The sequence below is a fragment of the Scyliorhinus canicula genome, chromosome 15 (genome assembly GCF_902713615.1).
Source record: "Scyliorhinus canicula chromosome 15, sScyCan1.1, whole genome shotgun sequence".
Taxonomy (NCBI): domain Eukaryota; kingdom Metazoa; phylum Chordata; class Chondrichthyes; order Carcharhiniformes; family Scyliorhinidae; genus Scyliorhinus; species Scyliorhinus canicula.
In genome coordinates, this window is record NC_052160.1 from 123,614,944 (window position 1) to 123,640,794 (window position 25,851).

General features: G+C 47.4%; 1 protein-coding gene across 2 annotated transcripts in view; it reads right to left on the reverse strand.

The window, feature by feature from the left end:
- Positions 1–3,791: 3,791 nt before the first annotated feature.
- The window catches only part of LOC119979068 (complement receptor type 1-like), a 333,444-nt gene continuing 311,384 nt past the window's right edge, over positions 3,792–25,851 (reverse strand). The window contains exons 15-16 of one of the 2 annotated variants that reach the window (XR_005463633.1): positions 9,286–9,403; positions 3,792–3,842 (exon numbers count right to left, since the gene is read on the reverse strand). Coding sequence is in view for 1 of the 2 variants with exons in the window: in XM_038821049.1 (XP_038676977.1) it covers positions 9,342–9,403 (62 nt within the window). In the remaining variant the exon portion in view is untranslated. Of the gene's footprint in view, positions 3,843–8,763; positions 9,404–25,851 lie in introns of those variants that run through there. The other variant, XM_038821049.1, reaches the window with a different exon arrangement.

Consider the following 25,851-nt stretch of genomic DNA (forward strand, 5'->3'; position numbering starts at 1 on the left):
AGACGGCCATCTGCCTCGAACGCCGTGTAGTGGCGGTCCTCCAGGCGTATTTGGAGCTGGTGGTTTGCAGACTTCAGATCCACCGTGGAGAATATGCGGTACTGGGTGATCTGGTTGACCATGTCTGCAATTCTGGGGAGGGGGTACGCATCGAGGTGCGTGAACCGGTTAATGGTTTGGCTGTAATCAACCACCATCTGAAACTTTTCCCGGTCTTGACGACCACCACCTGAGCTCTCCCGGGGCTGTTACTGGCCTCTATGACTCCCTCACGTAGGAGCCGCTGGACTTCGGCTCTGATGAATACTCTGTCCTGCAGGCTGTACCGCCTGCTGCGGGTGGCTACTGGTTTACAGTTAGCTGTTAGGTTAGCGAAGATTGGAGAAGGGTCGATTTTTAGAGTCGCTAAGCTGCATATAGTGAGAGGAGGTAGGGGTCCGCCGAAGCTGAGTGTGAGGCTCTTGAAGTTGCATTGAAAGTCGAGCCCGAGTAAGAGTGGGGTGCAGAGGACGGGAAGTACATGCAGCTGGAAATGAGAGTAGCTGGTGCCCTGAATTGTTAGGGTCGCAACGGTGCGCCCTTGTATTTGGACCGAGTGCGAGCCCAAGGCGAGGGAGATAGTTTGCCGTGCAGGGAAGATAGGGAGCGAACAGCGTCTTACCAGGTCAGGATGTACGAAGCTCTCGGTGCTCCCGGAGTCAAAGAGGCACGGTGTCTTGTATCCGTTGATTTGATCGGACATCATCGAGCTCCTGAGGTGCTTCGGACGCGACTGGTCCAACGTAACTGCGTTGAGTTGCGGGTAGTCGGCGGCTCGATCAGCAGTGCTGGAGTGGCCCCATGATGACTGTCCGCGGAGGTCGTAGTCGTCGAGGTGAATATCAGGTGATGGCCAAGATGGCGGCCCCCGTTGATCGCTTGTGGCGGGTGATGAAGAAGATGGCCGCCCCCGTAGGTCGCATGTGGCGGGCGGCGAGGAAGATGGCCCCCAAGATGGCGGCCCCCATGATTCGCACATGGCCGGCCGCGTGGGGGAGGATTCCCAAATGGCGGCCCCCATGAGTCGCACATGTCGGGCGGAGTCGGCAGACACGCTACAACGATGCGGGGCCTGCGGGCCTGCGAGTTGGAGGAGCGATTGCTCAGGACTGCAGGGGAGTTAGAGGGTTTTGATTTCGCCAGGCATACTTGGCATAATGTCCTTTTCGACCGCAGCTGCTGCAGGTCACTTTGCGGGCCGGGAAGTGCTGCCGTGGGTGTTGGGGCTGGCCACAAAAATGGCACTCTGGCATGCCATAGTGGGTGGGTGGCCACGTGGCGCAGGCCTGGGGCAGTCACTGGTCGGGGGTCCACGATGGGGTCGCTTGGTCTGCGGGGAATGAGTTAAGACTTTGAAACGCGACCTCCATTGTGGTGGCTAGCGCTACCGTGTACGCCAAGTTCTGGGCCTCTTTTTCGAGTAGTTGCTGGCGCACATAGTTAGACCTGACCCCCGCAACGTACACATCACGGACAGCGAGTTCCATATGCTGGGAGGCAGTTCCAGCCTGAAAGTTGCATTCCCGAGCAAGGGCTTTTAAGTCGCGCAGGAAGTCCTCTAGCGACTCTGCGGCGTGCTGGCGGCGGGTAGCGAAAATGTGCCGTGTGTAGACCTCGTTTACCGGCCGCACGTATAATCAGTCGAGCATAGCGAGGGCCTCGGTATACGAGTCGGTACAGTTGAGTTGCGTAGAGATGCGATGGCTCACCCGTGCGTGCAGTAAGCTGAGTTTCTAGTCCTCTGTAGTCTCGGACATGGTCGATGCAACCAGGTAGGCCTTGAAACACCAAAGCCAGTGTAGAAAGGTTTCCTTCGCCTCTGCAGCCTGCGGGTCGAGTTCTAGTCGATCAGGTTTGAGGGCTGATTCCATAGTTTTCTTAAGTCTATTAAATTGATGTGACCATTAATTCACTCGACACACGATAGGAAGTAAACTGTGGTTTTAATAGACTTACAACTGAGCCTGCCTGCGACCAGAAGAACTGAGGGCAGCCTCACAAGGCCGCAGAACTTTATACTTCCGGTAGTGGGAGGGGTCATGGGCGGAGCCGAGGGTGGAGCCCTGTACAAGCTCCTCATCTCCCCCTGTGGGCAGAGCCGCGCAACGGCTCACAGACAGAGCCCACAAGGACACAATACTATACAGTGTGAATTACATGAAGTACATTCACCACACTGTCTTTGTCAGCTTTTGTTTGCTCCAATTTCTCTTGCTGTTGTTCTTTTAATCTTCTCCTCCTGTCCTTCCTTTAATTTCCTAAACTCTTCCTCCCTTTCCTCTTTAAGTTTCTTTATTTCTTTCTCCTTTTCCTCCTCCAGCTTTTTAATGTCTTCCTCCTTCTCCTCCTGCAACTGCTTTGCTTTTTCTAATTCTTTGTGAATGGTTTTTAAGACCCATTCGGTTCCTGTTAACTGTGCTAAGCAGCTCACTCTGGCTATCACTTTCTCATTCTTGGCTGCTCGCTTTTAATGAGCCTTCATTAAATCGTCCCAGTACATTTGTCCTCAGGCTCCGGGACCTGTTTCCGTATTTGCGCAAAGTTTTGCCCATTGTGACCACCCTTTCTTCTTTACGTAATCTCTTATTTTCTGCTCCCATATGGGACACTTCTCTACTTCTGAACCTTTTCTGACATTCTTAAGGATAAGGAGTAGGGAGTTGACTAGACTGCGGGTACGGCTTTGGGCTATGTTCCGGTCCTAATCCCTCCCAGTTTCAATACAAACTTGTAGAGTTTACCCTATCCTCCTCGTTAGTCACACATGCAGTTAGTATACGGTTTCCCGAGAAAAAATGTGATTCGTCCAATATGGAATACCACACCTGTGGGTTCTGATTTTTAAATAAGCTTTCAATAGAGACCTTCTACTCCCTTCAATTTACTTGAAATCCTGTCCGTTATGTGGGACATTTGCCGTCTTAATTCAGGCTCAGGCTAAATCTCCCTGAGTATTAGGTTTTGTGGGATTCGATATCGGAGCAACAAAGTCACTTCTTGTCAATATCCCACCAGAGTCGCCAATGTGTAGCTACTACAGTGTGTCTTAACCCATATGCAGTAGACAAATGACTGCAAGTCTACATGTTTAAATCAAACAGTATTTATTTGCATTCCTACAATGTTATAGTTAAACAATCACACCATCAATATAAGTTATTCTACAGAGTACTACAAGTTCATACGAGACCTTAATGTAACTTCAGAGTGACTAGCAAGTACCAGACAGATATTGGCCTTTATCTGTGTGCTGAATCCTGTAGTCCTCAGTGTCCGATCCTTGGTCAGGTCTGTTTCTGGCTCTGGTCTTCCTTCTAATGGTGGGGTGATAGTCTTCCTCGTGTTGGCCGGTGAAGATCATCGTTGTTTCATTGCTGCATGTTCAGAGAGCGATTCTAGGGAGGCACAGTACCTTTTAACCTAACCTTTTAATTCATGCCTTTTTGGATGGTCCCTGGGATGCCACCAATCAATCATTTTGGGTTCGATCACCCTGATCGATCAAGTCCAATCAGGGCCTGCCACCTTGATTGTGGGGCATGCACTCACCGGCCATTTCTGTAGGTGTCTGGGGACGTAGACCATTCCAAATAAGGAATGCAGGTGCCATTGTGTCTTTTAGATGAGTATGATTGGCACAATCGTTCTGTTGTCCCTGGGATGGCCTGGAGATGGCCATTTCCCTGTGCATTGCAGATTCTGGGCTGCAGCTTGTTCATCAATGTTTCTTTGAGCTGCTGCCTGCTTGTCCATAAACTTGGCCAATTCTCTCAGCATACTATGCAGGATTGCATCTTAGGTCGCTGTTGAAAATGAAAAATGAAAATCGCTTATTGTCATGAGTAGGTTTCAATGAAGTTACTGTGAAAAGCCCCTAGTCGCCACATTCCGGTGCCTGTCCGGGGAGGTTGGTTACGGGAATTGAACCGTGCTGCTGGCCTGCCTTGGTCTGCTTTAAAATACAGCGATTTAGCCAAGTGAGCTAAACCAGCCCTCGTGCCCACAGCTGTACAACAACAGACATTATAGCAAAATAAAAACAGAAACTGCTGGAAATAATCAGCACGTCAGGCAGCCTCTGTGGTGTCCTGGCTCTGTTCTCAACACAGCAAAGTCAAACCAGGTCATAATGTAGACTTTCAAGAATCTAGCAACCTTACTGTTTGTTAAAAGCATTTACAGTACATGCATTGTTTAAAAGATTGGTTTCAATATTCAGTGGCATCAGAATCCACTTGGTTAACTAATTTTTACATTCACTATATTGTATTGCCTCAAAACTCTCACATTAGAAGATTCAAACGTCACCACTTGTTTTATACAAAGCGCAACAGTCCTCTTCCATCTCAGTGTTATATAACTGCTGGTGGAAACACTGATCTGCGAAGTAAAAGTACACATATAAATGCAGCATAGAATTTCTATTTCCAAAGTTTAATTTCAGCAGTAAGTTAGTGGTTGGTTTAGTTCTGTTGGATGGTCAGCTTGTTTGTGATGCGGAAGGAGGCCAACAGCGCTGGTTCAATTCCCATTTTGGTTGAGGGTATTCATGAAGGCCCGCCTTCTCAACCTTGCCGCTTGCCTAAGGTCTGGTGATCCTCCCGTTAAATCACCACCAGTCAGCTCTACCCCTCAAAGGGGAAAGTCATCTGGAACTATGGCGACTTTATAATTTCAGCACAAACCAAATACAATACCTGCACAATACAGCTAAATCCTAGCCAACAAATAGATATAGGAATACTGGATAAAATATAATCTAAGAAATCAAGGTGCTGGTCTGGATCTTTATATTTATAAAATATGTTCAAATTTACATTAGGCTTGAGAAAAACAAAACATTATTGGGCCTTTTATATTATGATAGTTATGAAATCATTGTAAAAATCAAACTAACTCTGGTAAAAATGAACATTCACATTCATCCAGTTTTCCCTTTAAAATCAGACGTTATAAAACTGGTTACATTCATGCAGATTACTTGTCAAGTGAGCTGCATTTCTGTTAAAAATGTGAATGTCAATGGTTCATGGTAAAGTCAGGTAATGCATAATATCTGGTATTAAATTATCTTTGTTGCGCTGCAAATGAAGATGATCCCAGGAAAGAGGCTAGTGAAGATGCAGTGTTTAGGTAAGTTATTTAAGGCACAATTCTCCGGCCACTGTGGACGTTGACATGATGGTGCAGATCATGTGAGCCACCAGGGCTGGCAGAGCCGGATGATGCGGGGGCAGTCGGGGCTCGAACCAGCTGACCCTCCATCTCAAGATGAACCCCAGGGCTCTATGGACTCCACAGAGAGGCCCCTGAGTGGCAACCTAGACCCATCCCAAGGAGTGGCAACGGTGGCCACCAGCTCCCCTGATTTCCACCTCTCTGATGAGGCCGTGTCTCACAGTCATGGCTGTACATGTGCCGCAAACAAGTGCGCCGGGACCCTCAGCCCCAGAGGCCTGAGGACAGGGGCATCGAAGGCCACGAGAAGGGGTAAATGGCTGGCTGCCTCCACCTCTGATGCGCAATCTGGGACATACCTGGACTTAACGGGAGAGCTAGGAAAGCAAAGCACATCGAGGATTATTTGGTTTGGGGGGGGGGGGGGGGGGGATGGAGGAAGGGGGGGCACCATTGGGACAGTGACTGGGACATGCTCTGCAGCATCTTGGTAATGCCCACCTGCGAATAAGACTAACTCCGCAGCGTCTGGGTCTTTACCATCTGAGAGTGGGACATGTCACGCAGAACCTCACCAACATCAATCTGACACTGGGTAACATCCCACAGCGAGGCGGACATTCTGATGTGGCCCTCAGCCATGACCATCAACGACTGAACGACACCTTGGACACCTTGACCAATGGTGCTGACATTGTGCACCCGAGCAGTGTTGGCCTCGGTGCCATGCATTGCCAGGGACAACTCTTGCGCCAGTAGCTCCTGGGCCTCCTCCAATCGGCAAAGGATCTGCTGGAGTGTTGCTGTTATCTCCCTCTGAATATCCTGACCGCTCTAAACCCTCTCCGGGAATACCTTTTCCATCGGCTCAGCATTAGGCTGAGAACCGGCTGGGTCCTGGGATCCAGCAGACTCCCTGCTGTTTTGCCTGGGGGTTCCTGCCTCCACCTGTTGGGCATCAGTAGCTGTATGGTGCTCATCAGATTGTGCCCCAGAAGCCTGACCAATACCATTTTGCATTGAGATGCATGTATGCATGCATCTGCACTGGTGAAAGGAGGGGATGGCAGCTGTGACGCCTCAATTGTGTCTTCCTCAGAGATCTCCTCCGAGGTAGTCTGGTGGGAGGCTGGAGAGGGTGCCATGTGGGATGGGCTGGCACTGTCGGCAGGAGGACCTGCGAAAAAATGGACATCTGATCCATGAGAGGGATGGGTCAGTCAATAAAGGAATAACAACTCACCATTGACAGGTCCTCTGTTTGGAGCCCGGTGGTTCTTCAACTCTGCAGCATCCGCCATACACCTCATTGGTGACCTTCCTGTCCTCGACCACCCAAGTCACCTCCAGGGCACGTTTCTCGAAGGAGGTGAGGTTTTTTAAGCCTGGAACCCCACTGTCAGTTTGGGCCGTCACCCGGTGATTGTGGGAGAGCTTTTCCTGAGGAGGCACAAAGAAGGCATCATAAGCCACATGCATGGTTCACAGTGGCGGAATGGCTGGTGGTTCAGCATACTGGGCTAAACAGCTGGCTTGTAATGCAGGACAAGGCAGTGGCGCAGGTTCAATTCCCGTACAGGCCTCCCAGAACAGACGTCGGAATGTGGCGACTCGGGGCTTTTCACAGGAACTTCATTGAAGTCTACTTGTGAAAATAAGCAGTTATTATTATTATTTATTATTATTATTGAAGGGATAGGGGGGTGAAGGGAATGATGTGGGTGGTTGAAGGGAGGGGGTGGAGGAAGGGTTAGGGGGCCGCATGGAGATTACAGGGGTGGATGCTCGCAGAAAGGTCTTGGGAGGGGGATGGGGGTGTGTGCATTGGTGTCTACTCACTCATGCTGCCCAATGTGGACCGTTGATCTTTTTCCAGCACTGGAGGCCAGACCTCCTGCTCACTCTCCTGGAGCTCCCAGCCGCCGTGACCTCGTCACAGGCAGCACTGGCTGCCCTGTGCCAGACCTTCCAGGACCGATGTCCTATTCCCCCATGTCCAGGAGCCTCCTCAGATCTGCATTCCCAAATCTTGGGGCCGGACTCCTGGGTGCCATTGTTGCAAGCTGGCTGGGGTTGGCTGAGCAAGTGCTGCTCGACCTTGCTGACGACTGCAATGACAGCGAATTGGCTGGTGAGCCTTCATTTGCGACAAGAATCCTGTGGGACCTCATTAAGTGTATCAATTAATGTTGAATAGCGTTGCCGGTCTCCAAGCACCGGAAAGCTTGTGACAGTTCTTGTTCGCAACCACACTTTGAAATCTTTCCGGAGCATCGCGCCCTGAGTGAGCAATTATATGGGCCGGGATTCTCCGAAATCCCGGGCATGTGTCGACGCTGGCGTAAACACCGAAGTGATGTACACCAGCATCAACAAGCCTCCTGGTCCCGCAATTCACTGGTGTTCAGGGGGCTAGCACGGCGCCCGAGTGCTGCGCGCTGCTCTGGCGATGAAAGGCGGCCCTGCACGGCCGGCGCAGGTCCACACATGCGCATGACATCCGTCTCCGAGCCGGCGCATGCACGTGGTTGCCATCTCCGTGCCAGCGCGGGGCAACATGTCGGGGACCTTACTGCGGGCCGCGCAGAAGGAGGTAGGCCCTCTCCAGATCGCAGCCGCCGATCGGAAGCCCTTGATCATGGGCCTAGACCCCGTGGAGGCCCCTGGAGTCAGATCCCCCCCGGCCCGCCACCAGGACATCCACCGCGGCCGCAGGTCCGACCTCTCACCAGGTGGTACCAGATTGGAACCACGCCAGTGGGACTCGGCGGGAGTTCAGCCGGTCGCCCCCGGAGAATCGCCACGGGGTCTATTTCAGCGGCACCCGACCGGCGCCGCGTGGGTGCGATAGCCGTCGATTCTCCAGTTGCCGGAGCACCATGGTGGGAATTTCCCATGCCCCGGCGATTCTCCAACCCGCCGCGAGCTCGGAGAATCCCGCCCCTGGTGTTTGTTTTATGCATTTCCTAATGTATATCTCATAGTAAAAATTGAGATTGGACCAAAATTCTATGATGTGCAATTAACCCAAGATGCAGGATATAAAAATGCTTTCACAACAGAGATATAGAAAAGAAGACCTTCAGATTTCCAACACAACTGAATACCATACAGATTGATCAGAACAAGCTGATACTTAAATCTGAACAGAAAATTCTACCTCATTTTTATTTTGCTGATATCATAACTTCTCTGAAAAATAAAAATTTATTTAAAACAAAATCAGCTGAAGAAAATTGAATTTTTGACAAATGTATGAGGCAAAACTAATATTTGATATTCCAGCAAAACACATTTTATAAAACTTTATCCTCTTCATCTGAAAATGCATGGATACAGCTAATTTCCATGAATGAGGAGGCAGAAACGGCACTTTTCAGTGCTTATCCTCAATTGTAACAATGTAATCTCTTATTAGTGAACATGAAGTAAATTAATGTGTTTCAAACAATAAGATACTGCAGATCTTTTTAATCACTTAAGAAAATTATAACTGAAGCAGGAAGTAGTCTTCTTAAATGACATTTTACTGAAGACAGTTAACAACAAATCAAAAAAGCTACTTTTCCTTTTAGACAACTGTCAGTCATATGCAGAAGGCTGGAGAGACAAAGGTGCTATTCCGTTCTGAATACATTCCATAAATAAACAGTACAGTGGTGATGTACACTAATTTCACTTTCTTCCTGAATGAAATTAATCTATGACCTCGAATCCAACTCACTTCCCTCAAGTGGACTGTATTCTAGTGTCACAAGTCTTATTTCCAAAGACAAAACATGGCCAACAAAGTTTTCACTGTAAAAATTTTCACTGCATCATAATGGTCAGAAATACAAAGCGACCTTAAAAATATGGAAACAAATTCAGACAAAATTTGTTCTGCAGTAAGCATAGGCTATATTTACATTTGTGCTTTGACTGTGTACATATATTTTTCCGTGTTAAATATATTTTAATGCAGGCATTTATGTATTTTAAGCGGTAAATACATTAATTGAAAGGTTAGACAGAAAACCTAGTATAAGCACATCAGAGGTTTGAATGAGAAGATTGTCAGTTACAAACCAAATCAACAGACAAGACGTTGTTTCAGTTCAGTAGCTCTAAAGACAGCATTAATCTCAATAGGACACCACCAGAAATACAGATATGCCTAGGATGACGAGCAGTTCATGTAGGCGGCCTATTAGAGAAGGGGGAAAAAGAGAATTAACTCATTTAATTTTAAAAGACAGAACACAGTGAGCTATATTACCATTGAAGAGCCTGAAGAATCATGAAATACATGACTTAAAACATGGACAAAATTGAAATAAACATTGGATTACTGCGGATGCTGGAATCTGAAACGAAAGGGAAAATGCTGGAAAATCTCAGCAAGTCTGGCAGCATCTGTAGGGAGAGAAAAGAGCTAACGTTTCGAGTGCGATGACTCTTTGTCAAAATTATCAAATAAACATTCCTGCAAACAAAGTATTCAGTCAGTACTGATCAAGGGGTATTGTAATTCTACAGCAGGATAATCTATTTGGTTAATAAACCACAACGGTACTAGTGCTCACATTACCAGTGCTCACAATAGACTCTCAATAGTATGAAGGAGGAGGAAATATAGGGAAATTTCAAGAAATTGAAAATAAATTGAGCATCATTAGTAGTGATTTCAATTATCCTAATATCAGATGGAAGAAAAAGTGTGGAGAAATTTTTTTTCAAAAAATGTGAAAAGGAGAACTATGTAAAACATTTGTGCACTTGTGAGGTCATTCCTTAGTGCCCTTGAGAAGATGGTGGTGAGGTACCTCCTTCAACCACTGCAGCCCAAATGGTGTAGGTCAGGGGTGGGCAAACTATGGCCCGCGGGCCGCATGCGGCCCGCCAAAGGTCTTTTTGCGGCCCACCAAGATCAAGTCATAAAAAAAAATAAAAAAATAAAAAGTTTAAAAAAAAATTTTTTTTTTAAATTAAGGTTAATGGGGGGGGGGGGAGCTGTTGGGTTACTGGTATAGGGTGGATACGCTGACTTGAGTAGGGTGATCATTGCTCGGCACAACATGTGTTTCATGTGAAGTTTCTACTTTAAAATATTAATTAATAAAAATTAATTGCTTTTTTTTCTTTAAACTGAGTGACTTTGTTTTTCAAATAAATGTGTTTCATGTAAAGTTTCTACTTTAAAATATTAATTAATAAAAATTAATTGCTTTTTTTTTTCTTTAAAAACCTTTTATTTTGGCTATTTTAAATATTAATTATTTTACTTAATATACTATGCGGCCCTTTAAAATTGTGAATTTCTGAATGTGGCCCTTGCACAGAAAAGTTTGCCCACCCCTGGTGTAGGTATACCCACAATGCCATCAGGGAAACTTCATTGCAGTGTTCATGTAAGTCTACTTGTGACAATAATAAAGATTATTATAATATTATCAGGGAGGGAATTTAAGGCTTTTGACCCTGCGACACCGAAGGAATGGTAATCCATTTCAAAGTTAGGATGGTGATTGCTAGGAGAGGATCTTCCAGCAATAGTTTTCCTAGGTGTCTGCTGCCCTTGTTCTTTTAGATGGTAATAGTCAAGTATTTGGAAGGTTCTGTCTAAGGCAGGGTTTTTCAAAGTACAGGATGCGACCCATGAGTGGGTGGCAGGTGGGTTTCAGGAGGGTTGTGGAGTGATCGGTTGTGGCATTGGTGCAGTGGTCCTGATGACGAGAGAAGCACCCAACAGCTGCTATCTGCTGAATTGCTGCTTGTGCCCCCTTTCATATGAGAAGAAATTAGGCTTTGTGCAGTCTTCAGGCCAGAAATGTCGTCAGTGAACAGGTCATGCGCCTGGCAATGTCCACTTGGCGACAAGTGACCTCTATGTACGTGCTTTTGGTGCCAAATCACAGAGGTGAGCTTCTTCCATTTTCTAGCTGCTGGCAAGCAAGGCAAGAGGACTGTGAAGATGAATCGTTTTCTTACAAGTAAGAAATGGCCAGAGACAGAAATAGGCAGTTTACCTACTAAATGGGATTTCACATCTGAATCTGCTGGAGAGCCCAGGACAGGACAGGTCAATGCTAGTGTTAGCTTTGTACAGAGCTCCAAGGGCCTCTGATTAACAGCCTACAAAGAAGAAACTTAACTCGGGAAACAAACAGATGATTCATTCAGGTATAGTTTTGTCAATTCTGCAATGCAAATAAGGATCTAACAACACTCAAGAACCCATGTGTGTTATATACAGTGAAGTACTAAAAAATGAGAGAAGTTTCAGATTTTGAAAGAGAAAGTGGTGGATGAAAAATTCCTTTTGAGGTTGAGATCCCAGCATTAGCTGGCTGAAAATTAAAAGGCTAAGCTGTTGTACTTGACCTATAACAGCATATTAAAAATATGCCAAAAGCCCATGAGGCTGTCAGCATTCTGGAGTAGTATCTCCCAGGAGTATTCAGTGTTGAATAAAACAAGCATTTTGTTGCCATTGCCCTTCACAACAACCTACATGTGCGAGGTTGAATTTTTTATTCTCACAAAAACAAAGATGGCACAAAGAACTGGCTAAAGTCTGCACCTGAAATACGCATTGCCCTGTACTTCTATGAACATTTTCAGAGTTAGATGGTGAGTACCAAGCAGGCTCCCCTTTCACATTAAAGGTAAGTAAATGTGGCGTGTGTCACAAAGGTTGGCTGCTGTGGGTTGTGAAGGTTGGCATGTGCTCTGAAGGTTGGTCGGTTGGCAAAAGGGGGGCCTCGGGAAAAAGGTTTCAAAATCACTGGTCGAAGGAACCTTGGTGAGTTCCTGCAGTGCATCTTGTAGATGGTGCACATATTGCCACTGTGTTGTGTTGGCGATGAAGAGAGTGAATGTTTATGGAAGGGATACCAATCAAGCAGGCCCCTGTGCCCTGGATGGTGTCAAGATTTGTGAGTGTTGTTGGATCTGGACTCATCCAGGCAAGTGGAATGTATTCCATCACACTCTTGACCTGTGCTTTGTAGATGCTGGACAGACTTGGGGAGACAGCTGGTGAGTTATTTTCCACAGGATTTCTAGTTTCTGAGCTTCTCTTGTAGCCACAGTATTTATATGGCTGGTCCAGGAACATTTCTGCCCAATGGTCATCCCCACAGGATGTTGATAATGAGGAATTCAGCAATAATAATGCCATTGAGTTTTAAGGGTCAATGTCTTCTTGGAGATGGTTGTTGCTTTACTTTGGTGATAGTGACCACAATTCGATTACGTTTACTTTAGCGATGGAAAGGGATAGGTATACACCGCAGGGCAAGAGTTATAGCTGGAGGAAAGGCAATTATGATGCGATGAGGCAAGACTTAGGATGCATCGGCTGGAGAGGAAAACTGCAGGGGATGGACACAATGGAAATGTGGAGCATGTTCAAGGAACAGCTACTGCGTGTCCTTGATAAGTATGTACCTGTTAGGCAGGGAGGAAGTGGTCGAGCGAGGGAAGCATGGGTTACTAAAGCAGTTGAAACACTTGTCAAGAGGAGGCTTATGTAAAGATGAGACGTGATGGTTCAGTTAGGGCGCCTGAGAGTTACAAGTTAGCTAGGAAGGCTCTAAAGAGAGAGCTAAGAAGAGCCAAGCAAGGACATGAGAAGTCTTTGGCAGGTAGGATCAAGGATAATCCTAAAGCTTTCTATAGATATGTCAGAAATAAAAGAATGACTAAGGTAAGAGTTGGGCCTGTCAAAGATAGTAGTGGGAAGTTGTGCGTGGAGTCCGAGGAGATAGGAGAGGTGCTAAATGAGTATTTTTCGTCTGTATTCACACAGGAAAAAGACAAAGTTGTCGAGGAGAATACTGAGATACAGGCTACTAGACTAGAAGGGCTTGAGGTTCATAAGGAGAAGGTGTTAGCGATTCTGGAAAGTGTGAAAATAGATAAGTCCCCTGGGCCGGATGGGGTTTATCCTAGGATTCTCTGGGAAGCTAGGGAGGAGATTGCTGAGCCTTTGGCTTTGATCTTTAAGTCATCTTTGTCTACAGGAATAGTGCCAGAAGACTGGAGGATAGCAAATGTTGTCCCCTTGTTCAAGAAGGGGAGTAGAGATAACCCTGGTAACTATAGACCAGTGAGCCTTACTTTTGTTGTGGGAAAAGTCTTGGAAAGGTTTATAAGAGATAGGATGTATAATCATCTGGAAAGGAATAATTTGATTAGAGATAGTCAACATGGTTTTGTGAAGGGTAGGTCGTGCCTCACAAACCTCATTGAGTTCTTCGAGAAGGTGACCAAACAGGTGGATGAGGGTAAAGCAGTTGATTTGTATATGAATTTCAGTAAAGCGTTTGGTATGGTTCCCCACGGTAGGCTATTGCAAAAAATACAGACGCATGGGAGTTAGGGTGATTTAGCAGTTTGGATCAGATATTGGCTAGCTGATAGAAGACAAAGGGTGGTGGTTGATGGCAATGTTCTGACTGGTGTCCAGTTACTAGTGATGTACCACAAGGATCTGTTTTGGGGCCACTGCTGTTTGTCATTTTTATAAATAACCTGGGGGAGGGCGTAGAAGGATGGGTGAGTAAATTTGCAGATGACACTAAAGTCGGTGGAGTTGTGGACAGGGCAGAAGGATGTTACAAGTTACAGAGGGACATAGATAAGCTGCAGAGCTGGGCTGACAGGTGGCAAATGGAGTTTAATGCAGAAAAGTGTGAGGTGATTCATTTTGGAAGGAATAACAGGAAGACAGAGTACTGGGCTAATGGTAAGATTCTTGGTAGTGTGGACGAGCAGAGAGATCTCGGTGTCCATGTCCATAGATCCCTGAAAGTTTCCACCCAGGTTGAGAGGGTTGTTAAGAAGGTGTACGGTGTGTTAGCTTTTATTGGTAGAGGAATTGAGAGCGGAATTCTCCCATCGGGAGACAAACAGCCGACGCCGGAGTGAAACCCGGAGTGTTTCACTCCGGCATTGAAGGCCGCTCCTCGCCCCCTATTCTCTCTTTCTCTCTGCACCCCCCCCCCCCCCCCCGGGGGGGGGGGGGGGGGGGGGGGGTTAGGAGCGGCAGCACGTGAATTCCGCGCGCCGGGCCTTGACGCTTGCGTCAAAGCGGCGCGCCGGGAATGACACTGCCGTCTTCCCCTCCACTGCCCCGCAAGCCATGGTGGCTTGATCTTGCGGGGCGGCGGAGGGAAAAGAGTGCGTCTTTTAGAGGCGCCGGCCCGACAATCGGTGGGCTCCGATCGCGGGCCAGACATCTGCTGAGCACGCCCGTGGTGCTCGAACCTCCCTCCGCCCCCCACAGGCCCCACACTCACCGGTTGCGCACTGTTCACGCTGGCAGCGACCAGGTGTGGTTGGCGCTGGCGTGAACCTGTCGGGTTCGGCAGGTCGCTCGGCCCATTCGGGCCGGAGAATCGCCGGTGGTCGTGAGAAACGCGACACGCCATTTTGGGGGGGGGGGTGTGGAAGAATCGGGGGGGGTGCCAGGGCGGCATGCCGTGATTCGCCCGGCCCTCCCGCGATTCTCCCCATCCGGCGTGGGGTGTGGAGAATCGCGTCCTGAGTTTCGGAGCCATGAGGTCATGTTGCAGTTGTACAAAACTCTGGTGCGGCCGCATTTGGAGTATTGCGTGCAGTTCTGGTCGCCATATTATAGGAAGGATGTGGAAGCATTGGAAAGGGTACAGAGGAGATTTACAAAGATGTTGCCTGGTATGGAGGGAAGATCATATGAGGAAAGGCTGAAGGACTTGAGGCTGTTTTCGTTAGAGAGAAGAAGATTAAGAGGTGGGTCACTGTCTGTGTGGAGTCTGCACGTCCTCCCCGTGTGTGCGTGGGTTTCCTCCGGGTGCTCCGGTTTCCTCCCACAGTCCAAAGATGTGCGGGTTAGGTGGATTGGCCATGCTAAATTTCCCGTAGTGTCCTAAAAATGTAAGGTTAAGGGGGGGGGTTGTTGGGTTACGGGTATAGGGTGGATATGTGGGTTTGAGTGAGTAGGGTGATCATGGCTCGGCACAACATCGAGGGCCGAAGGGCCTGTTCTGTGCTGTACTGTTCTATGTTCTATGTCAGGGTACGTTCTTTACTCAGAGAGTAGTAAGGGCATGGAATGCCCTGCCTGCAACAGTATTGGACTCGCCAACACTAAACACATTCAAATGGTCATTGGATAGGCATATGGATGATAAGGGAATAGTGTAGAGGGACTTTAGAGGGGTTTCACAGGACGGTGCAACATTGAGGGCTGAAGGGCCTGTACTTCGCTGTAATGTTCTATGTTCTACTTGTTGCTTGTCACTTGTCAGTGCAAATCTGGACACCGTCCAGATCTTTCTGCGTTTGAACATGGACTGCTTCAGTATTTGAGGAATCATGAATGATACTGAACAGTGCACAATCATCAGCAAACAATCCCACTTCGAACCTTATGATAGAAAGATAAGTTGGGCTGGATGCCGGCATGGGAACATAAGCCAGAAAAAATGGCGCAAAATGGCCACCAATTCCCCATTTTGCTGGGGGCTAGCAGGACAACAGCGTAGAGCATCCGGATAATTGACTTCCAACAACCTTAACCAACTTCCTTCGTGCCAGATATATCACCTACCAATGGACTGTTCCCCCCCTTGATTCTCATTTATTCCAGTTTTTCAGCTTTGCTCGGGATAATTGATGCCAAACCTGGTCAAATACTGTCTTGATCTCATGTGCAGACACACTCACCTGAGTTCAACTCTTTTGTCCATGTTTGAACCAAGGCTGTAATGTCAGGAGCTGAGTGGCGTTGCCAGGACACAAATGATGCGTCAGTGAGCAGGTCATTGTCAAGCAAGTGCCACTTAATTGCACTGTTGATGACCTCTTCCATCAATTTACTGATAATCCAGAGTAGACTGACAGGGCGGTAATTGCCCGGGTTGAATCTGTCCTGCTTTTTGTATACAGGACATATCTGCACTAGTTTCCACATTGCCAGGCAGATGCCAGTATTGTAGCTGTATTGGAAAAGTTTGGCTTATGGCATCGGAAGGTCTATAAAGTACAAGTCATCAGCACTATAGCCAGAATATTGTCAGGGCCCAGTGCTTTCAGCTGTTTCCTGATATCATGTGGAGTAAATCAAACTGACTGAATACTGGTGTCTCTGATTCTGGTAACTTACAGAGGAGGCCCAGATAAATCATCCACTTGGTAGTTCTGGCTGAAGATTTTGCAAATGCTTCAGCCTTCTCCTTTACACTGATGTCCTGGGCTCCCCCATCATTGAGCACTGAGACATGTGTGTAGCTTTCTCCAGAGTTGTTTAATTGTCTGCCGCCATTCCCGGCAGGATGTCACAGGACTGCAGAGCTTAGATTTGATTCATTGGTTATTGAATCACTTTGCTCTGGCTGTCAACTGCTGCCAATATTGATATGCAAATAGTTCTGTGACGTTTCAATTTTGGGGAATGTACTTGCACAAGTAGAGTATGTTTTTAGAAGGAGAAATTCGAGGTAATTATGACTATTCAATATATTTATATATGTATAATTATAAGGCCTGACGGGATTTTGGTGGCAGCTGTTTTAATGAGCAAATCATGAGATGCAAATCAATGCAAATAGAGTTAACACTGCCAACCAGCAGGGGAACCAACCCACCATTAGGAGAATTTAAAACTGCTTTTATGCTGGTAACTTTCTGATATTTTGGCTTCTGCTTTATTCTCCACCAACCCACCACCAAACCCACTGCAGGTGGGATAGGAGTTTTCTGTGCCAAGTGTCAGCTACAATTGAAAACCATTCAGAATCGAAAGAGTGCTGGTGGAAATTGAAAGAGCCTATAAACAGAATAGAGGAGAATGAGAAAAGATTAGCAGCAATCTAAAAGGAAACTTCATATCCTTTGATCAACATATGGGCTGAATGATATGAGATGCCAGAAATCACACACAAATATTCCCCCCACCCCAGTAATTGGCTGGATGGTGGATTTCCACCATTCTGAGTCAAAATCGTCCGCCTCAGTCAGCTGAAGCTAATTGGAGGACAAGCAGAATCTTGGCATGGAGGCATGAGGCAAAGAATTTGGTTAAGTATTTTGGAGTCTCGCTTGATGCCAGCTCGATGACAGGGGAAGGGTACTAGGGTTTGAAACTGATGCAAAGTGCTAATTAGTATCTCTGCCATGCTTTCTAACTCCTTAAGTTAATCCCCTTTTGGTCTGTTAATGGTCCCATTGCACGCTTGTACTATTTATGTATCCTCTTCCCTCTTATGTTGGCTGGCAGACTGTTCTCCAACTAGAACATAGAACATAGAACAGTACAGCACAGAACAGGCCCTTCGGCCCTCGATGTTGTGCCGAGCAATGATCACCCTACTCAAACCCACATATCCACCCTATACCCGTAACCCAACAACTTAACCTTACTTTTTAGGACACTACGGGCAATTTAGCATGGCCAATCCACCTAACCCGCACATCTTTGGACTGTGGGGGGCACCCGGAGGAAACCCACGCACACACGGGGAGGACATGCAGACTCCGCACAGACAGTGACCCAGCCGGGAATCGAACCTGGGACCCTGGAGCTGTGAAGCATTTATGCTGTCTATGTTGCTCTTATTTCTTGCTTCAATTCCGCCCCCTCCACCCCCGAAATTTTGACATTCAGCCCGGTTCTCACTTGAATTATCGACACGACGTCTGCCGTATGCACCTTTGCATCCTTTTTTTGCTTCATCTTATCATCTATCCATTCCATCAACCAGGTAGCTTTGTTTGAGCAACCATTCCCTCTGTTTGGAAATGTATCTATAATGGGCCCAAATTGTTTCTTCTTTAAAGGCAGCCCATTGTTCTATTAGTTTTGGCTGCTCATCTTTGATTCCAATTTATCTGAAGCAGACACATGCCTATTTTCATTGAAATTAACCTTTCCACAATTAATTATTGAACTGTACCATGTTCTTTTCTATAGCTAGCCTAAACTCTATGATACTATAATCACTGTCACCTAAATGTATCCATACTGAAAGTTGATCCACTTGCCCTACCTGACTCACCAGAGCCAGATCCAAAAATGACTCCTTCCTTATTGATGTGGAAATAAGCTCATGTAGAAAATTTTCCTGAAAATGCAGAAACTCTCTCTCTCTGCCCTACTATCGCAGTTTATAATTTAATAATTAAAGTCCTTTATTATAACTACAATTATTGTACCTCTAATTTCCTTGCAATTCAATATTATTCCCTCTGCTAGGTGCCCTATAGGATAAACACCCAGGAAAGTAATAGTAGCTTGATAGTTTCTTCACTCCAACTAAATATATTCTCCCCTTGACCCCCACTGGAACATCCTCTCCCTCCTGCACAATAATGCTTTCCTTGCTGTCACCCCTCCTCTTTCCTTCCCTATCTATCCTGAAAGGGGGCAGGGAAATCATTAACCTTTCAACTGCATAAGTAGAGCTGGACAGTGTGGTATCGGCTAGAGAGAGCGAACTAGTCCTGCCCTGGTGGAGGTGCCTGGTTTGGAAGATGCTGTCAAAGTAGCCTTGGTGAGGGTGGCATGTGCAGTGCATAGCACAGGGACTGTGGTGCTGAGGACCCTGGTTGGAATACCGGCCCTGGGTCACTGTACGTGTGGACTTTGCACATGTCTGCGTGGGTTTCACCCCACAACCCAAAGATCTGCAGGTTAGGTGGATTGGCCACACTAAATTGCCCCTCAATTGGAAAAACATATATGTATAATTGGGTACTCTAAATTTTTGTAGCCTTGGTGAGCTTCTGCAGTATGTTTTTATAAGGTATATACTGCACTCATTGTGCAATGCTAGTAAGGTGAGTGAATATTTAAATTGGTGGATGGGTGCCAATCAAGTGGGCTGCTTTATCCTGGATGGTGTTCAGTGTTGGTGCTGTGCACCAGCTAAATGCAAAGTATTTCATTACATTCCTGATTTGGACCTTGTAGATGATGGGCAGATTTTGGGGAGAGAGCAGTTGGTCAGAAGTCATATGCCCATCTCAGGCAGAATATATAGGAGGAAGGTTGGACTAATGCAGAAGTGGGCCTCATTTAAAGGTTTTGTGAGGGTCATGAAGAGTCCAGCACAGGTGTGTAGTGTCAAACAGAAAGTAACTTTAACTTACAACAATATTTACACAGCAGCAGTAGTTCGCTCTCTCTAGCCGATACCACACTGGCCAGCTCTACTTATGCAGTTGAAAGGTTAATGATTCCCCTGCCCCCCTCAGTGCAGGAACTCATATTCCTCAAGCATCATGGGGCAACCAATTGTCCCCAGCCAATAGGATACGGGCAGGTTACAACATCCCTCCACCCCAAAGTCTGAGAAATCTACCAAAGAGCCTGGCAAAGGAGGGCATTGGACTCTGTTGACATCAGGCTGGTTATCATGTACACAAGGTGCCGGAACAGGCGGGTATAGCAAAATGGTGAATGGCGACTCTGAGACAAACTCGTAACAGCTGCAAATCTGTGGGCTGTGGACCCAAGGCGTCCCCCTTGGAGGCATCCTGTGTGTCTGTCTTGGAGTTGAGAACCTCTGTCATCTCAGCGTCCCTATTTCGTGGGGCTCAGTAGCTCCCCGAGAAGGCCGTAAGCGCAGTCCCAGAGGCTGGTCTCGAAGATGAGCACCCACTGTTTAGATTGGATTGGATTTGTTTATTGTCACATGTACCGAGGTACAGTGAAAAGCAGCTCAACAGAACATTAAGTACATGGGAAGAAAAGAGAATAAAAGAAAAGACTAATAGGGCAACACAAGGTACAATGTAACTACATAAGCACCGGCATCGGGTGACGCATACAGGGTATAGTGTTAATGAGGTCAGTCCACGTGAGTGTCATTTAGGAGTCTGGTAACAGCGGGGAAGAAGCTGTTTCTGGGTCTGTTCCTGTGTGTTCTCAGACTTCTGTATCTCCTGCCCGCCCGATGGAAGAAGTAGGAAGAGTGAGTAAGCCGGGTGGGAGGGGTCTTTGATTATGCTGCCCGCTTTCCCCAAGCAGCGGGAGGTGAGATGGAGTCAATGGATGGGAGGCAGGTTCGTGTGATGGACTGGGCGGTGTTCACGACTCTCTGAAGTTTCTTGCGGTCCTGGGCCGAGCAGTTGCCATACCAGGCTGTGATGCAGCCAGATAGGATGCTTTCTATGGTGGATCTGGATCTGGATCTGGTCGCTGCTGCGGCTGGAGAAACGATTTCTGGGAACAAGGAATCTGCCGAAGAAATGGTCTTCTGGACCTAATGTGATATAGATGCCAACATTGAACATGACAGTGGGCTTGCACCTCGTAAGAGAGAAGTCCCGTTTGTTGAAGGATAAAGCCTGAGACCACTGAGCGCCACTGGCAAAATTGTGAACAAACACCAGGTTGCCGGCAAACTGCCAGGCAGGCCAATGTCGAGAAGGGAAATGCTCCTGCTATTCCTGATTGCAGTTTATTTTTGCGCCAATGTCTGGGAAAATCATGCTGAGGCGGGTATGAAGTTGCTGTTCCATTAGGAGTTCTCTGGGAGATACCCCAGTCATTGCACACAGAATGGTCCTATAACAAGACAAAAAAGGAGCCAGTCTAGTGTCCACGGATCCGGAAGACTGTGTCTTGAGGCCCTGCTTAAACGTCTGTACTGTGTGCTCCGCAAAGCCATTGGAAGCAGGTTGGTATGGGGCATTGCAAATATGCCGCATCCCGTTCACCTTCATAAAGCCAAGTAACTCCTCACTCATGAAAATATGCTGTTGTCAGTGACGAGCACTTCTGGGAGGCCGTGCATGCAAAAAGATAAACGCATCTTCTCCATGGTCAAGCAGGATGTTGTTCCCACCATTCTGTGTTCCTCGAGCCATTTTGAATGGGCATCAATCAGTAAAAAGTACTTGGATCCCTGAAAAGGACTGGCGAAATCGGTATGTATCCGCGCCTAAGGCTGTTCTCGCCATTCCCAGGGTAATGGCTGGTGGAAGCATCTGATACTCCTGGCAAACGGAGCAGTGCTGGATTATCTTCTTAATGTCGGCGTCGAGGCCCGGCCACCAGACAGAACTCCATGCCAACATCTTCATTTTAGTCATGCCCGGATGACCATTGTGGAGGTCCTTTATGATCAGCTCCTCCCCTTTATCTGGGACAATGACATGTGTCCTCCACAGCAGGATAACACCTTAGACACTGAATTCTGACAGCTTAGGAGAAAATGCCTGCAACTGTTAGCACTGCTGCCTCACAGAGGCAGGGACCCAGTTTGAATTCCGGCCTCAGGTCACTATCTGTGTGGAGTTTGTATTTTCTCTCCATGACTGCGTGGGTTTCCTCTGGGTGCTCTGGTTTCCTCCACAATCCAAAGATGTGCAGATTAGGTGGATTGGCCATGATAAGTTGTCCCTTAGTGTAGGTTAGGTTAGGGGGTTATTGGGGTAGGGTGAGGGAGTGGGCTTGGGCTGATTGCTATTTCACGATGGGCTGAATGGCTTCCTTCTGCACTGTAGGGATGCTATGAACTCTCCTGTGAGCTGTCTATGACTACATGCCGAACCTTGGATAGAAGCAGGTCTGACTGGTTCCACTAACGGATCCGCAATGCCATGACCATGACTTCATAAAATTCAGGTTCGCGACTGCCTCGACCGTTGTAGAAGTCGACAAGAGGCTCGACGTGGCAACTTGCTCAGTGCATCGGCATTTGCAATTTACGTCCCCAGCTAATGCTTCAGAGAATACTTGTAAGCAAAGAGCATCAAAGCCAAGCGCTGGATCTGTACGGAAGCAACGGGCGGAATTGGCTTATCCTTTCTGAAAAGTCCAAGCAGAGGTTTATAATTGGTCACGATAATGAAGTGGCGGATATAAACATATTTGTGGAATCATTTCACCGCAAAGACCACCGACAGACCCTCCTTTTCAACCTACGCATGCTTCTTTTCCGCAGTCAATGTGTAGAAGGCGAAAGCTATTGCCTGATCCCCTCCATTCTTTATCTTGTGAGACGGGATGGCCTCAATATCATAGAGGGAGGCATTGCACATGATGAGCAGGGGCTTTGCAGGATCACAGTGGGTTAGATTTCTGGTCAACGATAAATGTTGCTTTACCCGCTGAAAAGCAGTTCCTTGCAGCCAATCCTAAACTCATACGCAATTCTTCTTAAACAGAAAGTATAATGGGGCCAACAAGGTCGCCAGATTAGGAAAAACTTCCCGTAGTAATTTTTGATGCTGAGAAAGAACCAAGATCGAAAGTGTCTGTCGGGGCAGAGGCCTGCAGGATCTCTGCGACTGGGTGCAAACCTTCATGGTTCACCTGATAACCAAGGTAGATCACTTTCTTCGCCTCCATAACGTACATTGTGGACTACATGGTGGCGCAGTGGGTTAGTCCTGTTGCCTCACGGCGCTGAAGTCCCAGGTTCGATCCCGGCTCTGGGTCACTTTCCGTGTGGAGTTTGCACATTCTCCCCATGTTTGCGTGGGTTTCATCCCCACAACCCAAAGATGTGCAGGATAGGTGGTTTGGCCGTGCTAAATTGCCCCTTAATTGGAAAAAAATGATTGGGTACTCTAAATTTAATTTTTAAAACATACATTGTGCGACGTAAATAGATTCCAACCTATGAGAAACACTTTAGCACAGCCTCAAAAGTGTATAAATGCTCTTGCTCCGAAGTTGAGGTAATGAAGACGTTGTCTAAATAAACAGCGACACGTGGCAACCTTCTCAAGATGTTCTCCATTACGCATTGGAAAATAGCACAGGCAGAGGATACTCTAACCGTGTATACTCATACAAGCCCATGTGCATATTAATAGCAACATGCTGTCGGGAGGCAGTATCCAACTTCAGCTGTAAAGAAGCATGACTCGTGTCCAATTTTGTGAACGAGAGTCCACCCCCAATGGGTAGTTATCCGCTATTTACATGTCGGCAGTGTCCTCCCCTCCTTCCCCTTCCCCTTTTGTTGTTGGGCCTCCCCCCCTGCCCCCCCCCCCTCCAGTCCTAGTTTTGCGTAGAGATCCTTTATGCGGGGCATGGGACAGCCAGGAAGCTGTATTTACCATTAGTTTGAAGTCGCTGCACAAGCGGACCATGTTATCTGACACATTACTTTGGTAGGACGACATTTTAACCCAACCCCATCCACACCACAATGAGGCCACTGGCATCCGTAAATGACAGGTGTCATTGCACCTTGTCAGAGGGGTCATTGCAGTCACAGCAGTGTCTTAACGGTTCCCCTGTATCACGATATAGGTAGCTAACCTGTATCAGTCAAAGCAAGAGTTTGAATATCCCGCTTAATGCGGTCAAACATCTTTCCAACCACGGAGATCTCTGCACCAATGTCCAACTCCATTTCAAGCGGTGTCCATTTACCTGTATTGTCGCCGGAACATCCATCCCTCTGATGCATCCACGACCAGCGTCCACACGCTGAGGCCGACGCCCACAGGTCCGACATATACCTGGCTCTGTATCCGTGGGATCTAGAGAAAGTTCTCTTTGGGTAGAAACTTTCAAAGGCCACCCACTTGGGCCCTTACGGCTCCCCATCCAGGGCATTTCAGGGGTAGAGGGAGGTGCTTCCAGATGGGAGGAAGTGCATCCCAGGGCATTCACCTCCATTCTCTGTAACTCCTGCACTCCCAGTTCTGTGCTTTCTCAAGCCAATGCTATCTGGATGGCCTGTTGAAAAGTCAATTTCGGCTTGGCTTATGGTTTCCCCTAGATAGCCGCATTGTTGATGCCGCAAACCAACCAGTTTTGTAATATCTCTGACAAGGTGGCACCTTATTCACAGTACTCTACAATTCTGCGTAACCTGGATAAGAGCACTACAATGGATTCACCCAGGGTCCTCTCTGCGATGTTCAACAGGTAACGGTGGACTATCACGGACTGGGTTGGGTTAAAATGTCGTCCCACCTAAGTTACAATCATTTTCATGTCAAGTGTGGTCGGCTATGTAAAGCTTTTTATCACCCCAAGCGTATGCACGCCACAGGCGGTTAGTAGAATAACAACCTGGGGGTCATTTTCGGTAATGTTATTCGCCCAGAAGAAGAACACATTCTTTGAATGTACTGGTTTCAATCCTCCAGCGCAGCATTAAATACATCCAAACTTCCTAAAAGAGGCGTGGTGCAACAGAAGGAAAAAACACTTCCAAACTGTATCTAACAAAACTCCAGGGAGGTGGCTTCAGCAGGATAGACAGCTATCCAATTTTGTAAGGGCCACGAAGAGTGTAGCACGAGTTGTAATGTAACTTATTTACAACAATATTTGCACAGCACCAGTAGTTCACTACTGTTTTTCTCTCTCTCTAGCCAGTATCACACTGGCCAGCTGAAAGGTTAACGATTGCCTGTCTCCCGCTTCACTCTCGGAGCTCTGATTCCTTAAGAATCATGGTGTAACCAACCTGGGGTGATGTACACAGCAGTGTAGTTCAATCATCGTTTGCACCAGTTCACAGACTCATAAGAACCCTGCCATTTGTGTGTTCTTGTGGAGTCCGTGCAAGTATTTTAGGCTGCACTTTTTTAGTTTCATGTCCATCCTTTTTTTTGAACTTTTGTTTGCACTTCATTCCCACGCTCCTTTTTAAAAAGATGTTTATATTGACATACTATGCACTATAAAATCAGTAGGGATCACTGCCGATGACAATGTACGTGCCATTTTCCTTTGTGCAGATCCCCCCCTCCTTGGGTCCGCCCGCCCCCTTCATTTGTTGTTTCAGGGTGTACAATGGGTAGTAATCTGCTATTTACATGCGGGCGGTGCCCTCCACTTCCCCTTTTGTTGTTGGGCCTCCCTGACCCCCTCTTTCCTAGTTTTGGCATTCATTCTGAGATTCATTTTCTCATGGTCTTCTTCTAGGCTCCCTGGCCTTTGTGTCAGTTGTTGTGTGACCTGCACCTGTACCCACCCCCACCCCCACCTACAGGATAGGGTCTTTATCCGATCGGAGGTCCGAAGGCTGCTCAGTGAGGGGATCATAGAGGCCAGTAATAGTCCCTGGAGAGCTCAGGTGGTGGTCGTCAAGACCGGGGAAAAATATTGCATGGTCGTCGACTATAGCCAGACCATAAATCGCTTTACGCTCCTAGACGCGTATCCCTCCCCAGAATTGCAGACATGGTTAATCAGATCGCCCAATATCGGCTATTTTCCACGGTGGATCTGAAGTCTGCATACCACCAGCTCCCAATCCGCCTGGAGGACCGCCACTACACAGCATTCGAGGCCGATGGCCGCCTCTTCCATTTCCTCCGGGTCCCTTTCGGCGTCACTAACGGGGTTTCGGTGTTCCAACGAGCAATGGACCGAATGGTAGACCAGTATGGGCTGCGGGCCACGTTTCTGTATCTGGACAATGTTACCATCTGCGGCTATGGCCAGCAGGACCACAACGCCAACCTCCACCGTTTTCTCCAAACGGCACAGAAATTAAATCACTTATAACAAGGAGAAATGTGTTTTCCGCACAAACAGACTGGCCATCCTCGGCTACGCCGTGGAGAACGGAGTCCTGGGCCCAGACCCGGACCGCATGCTTAGAACTCTTAGAACTCCCCCTCCCTCATTGCCCCAAGGCCCTCAAACGGTGCTTGGGGTTCTTCTCATACTACGTCCAGTGGGTCCCT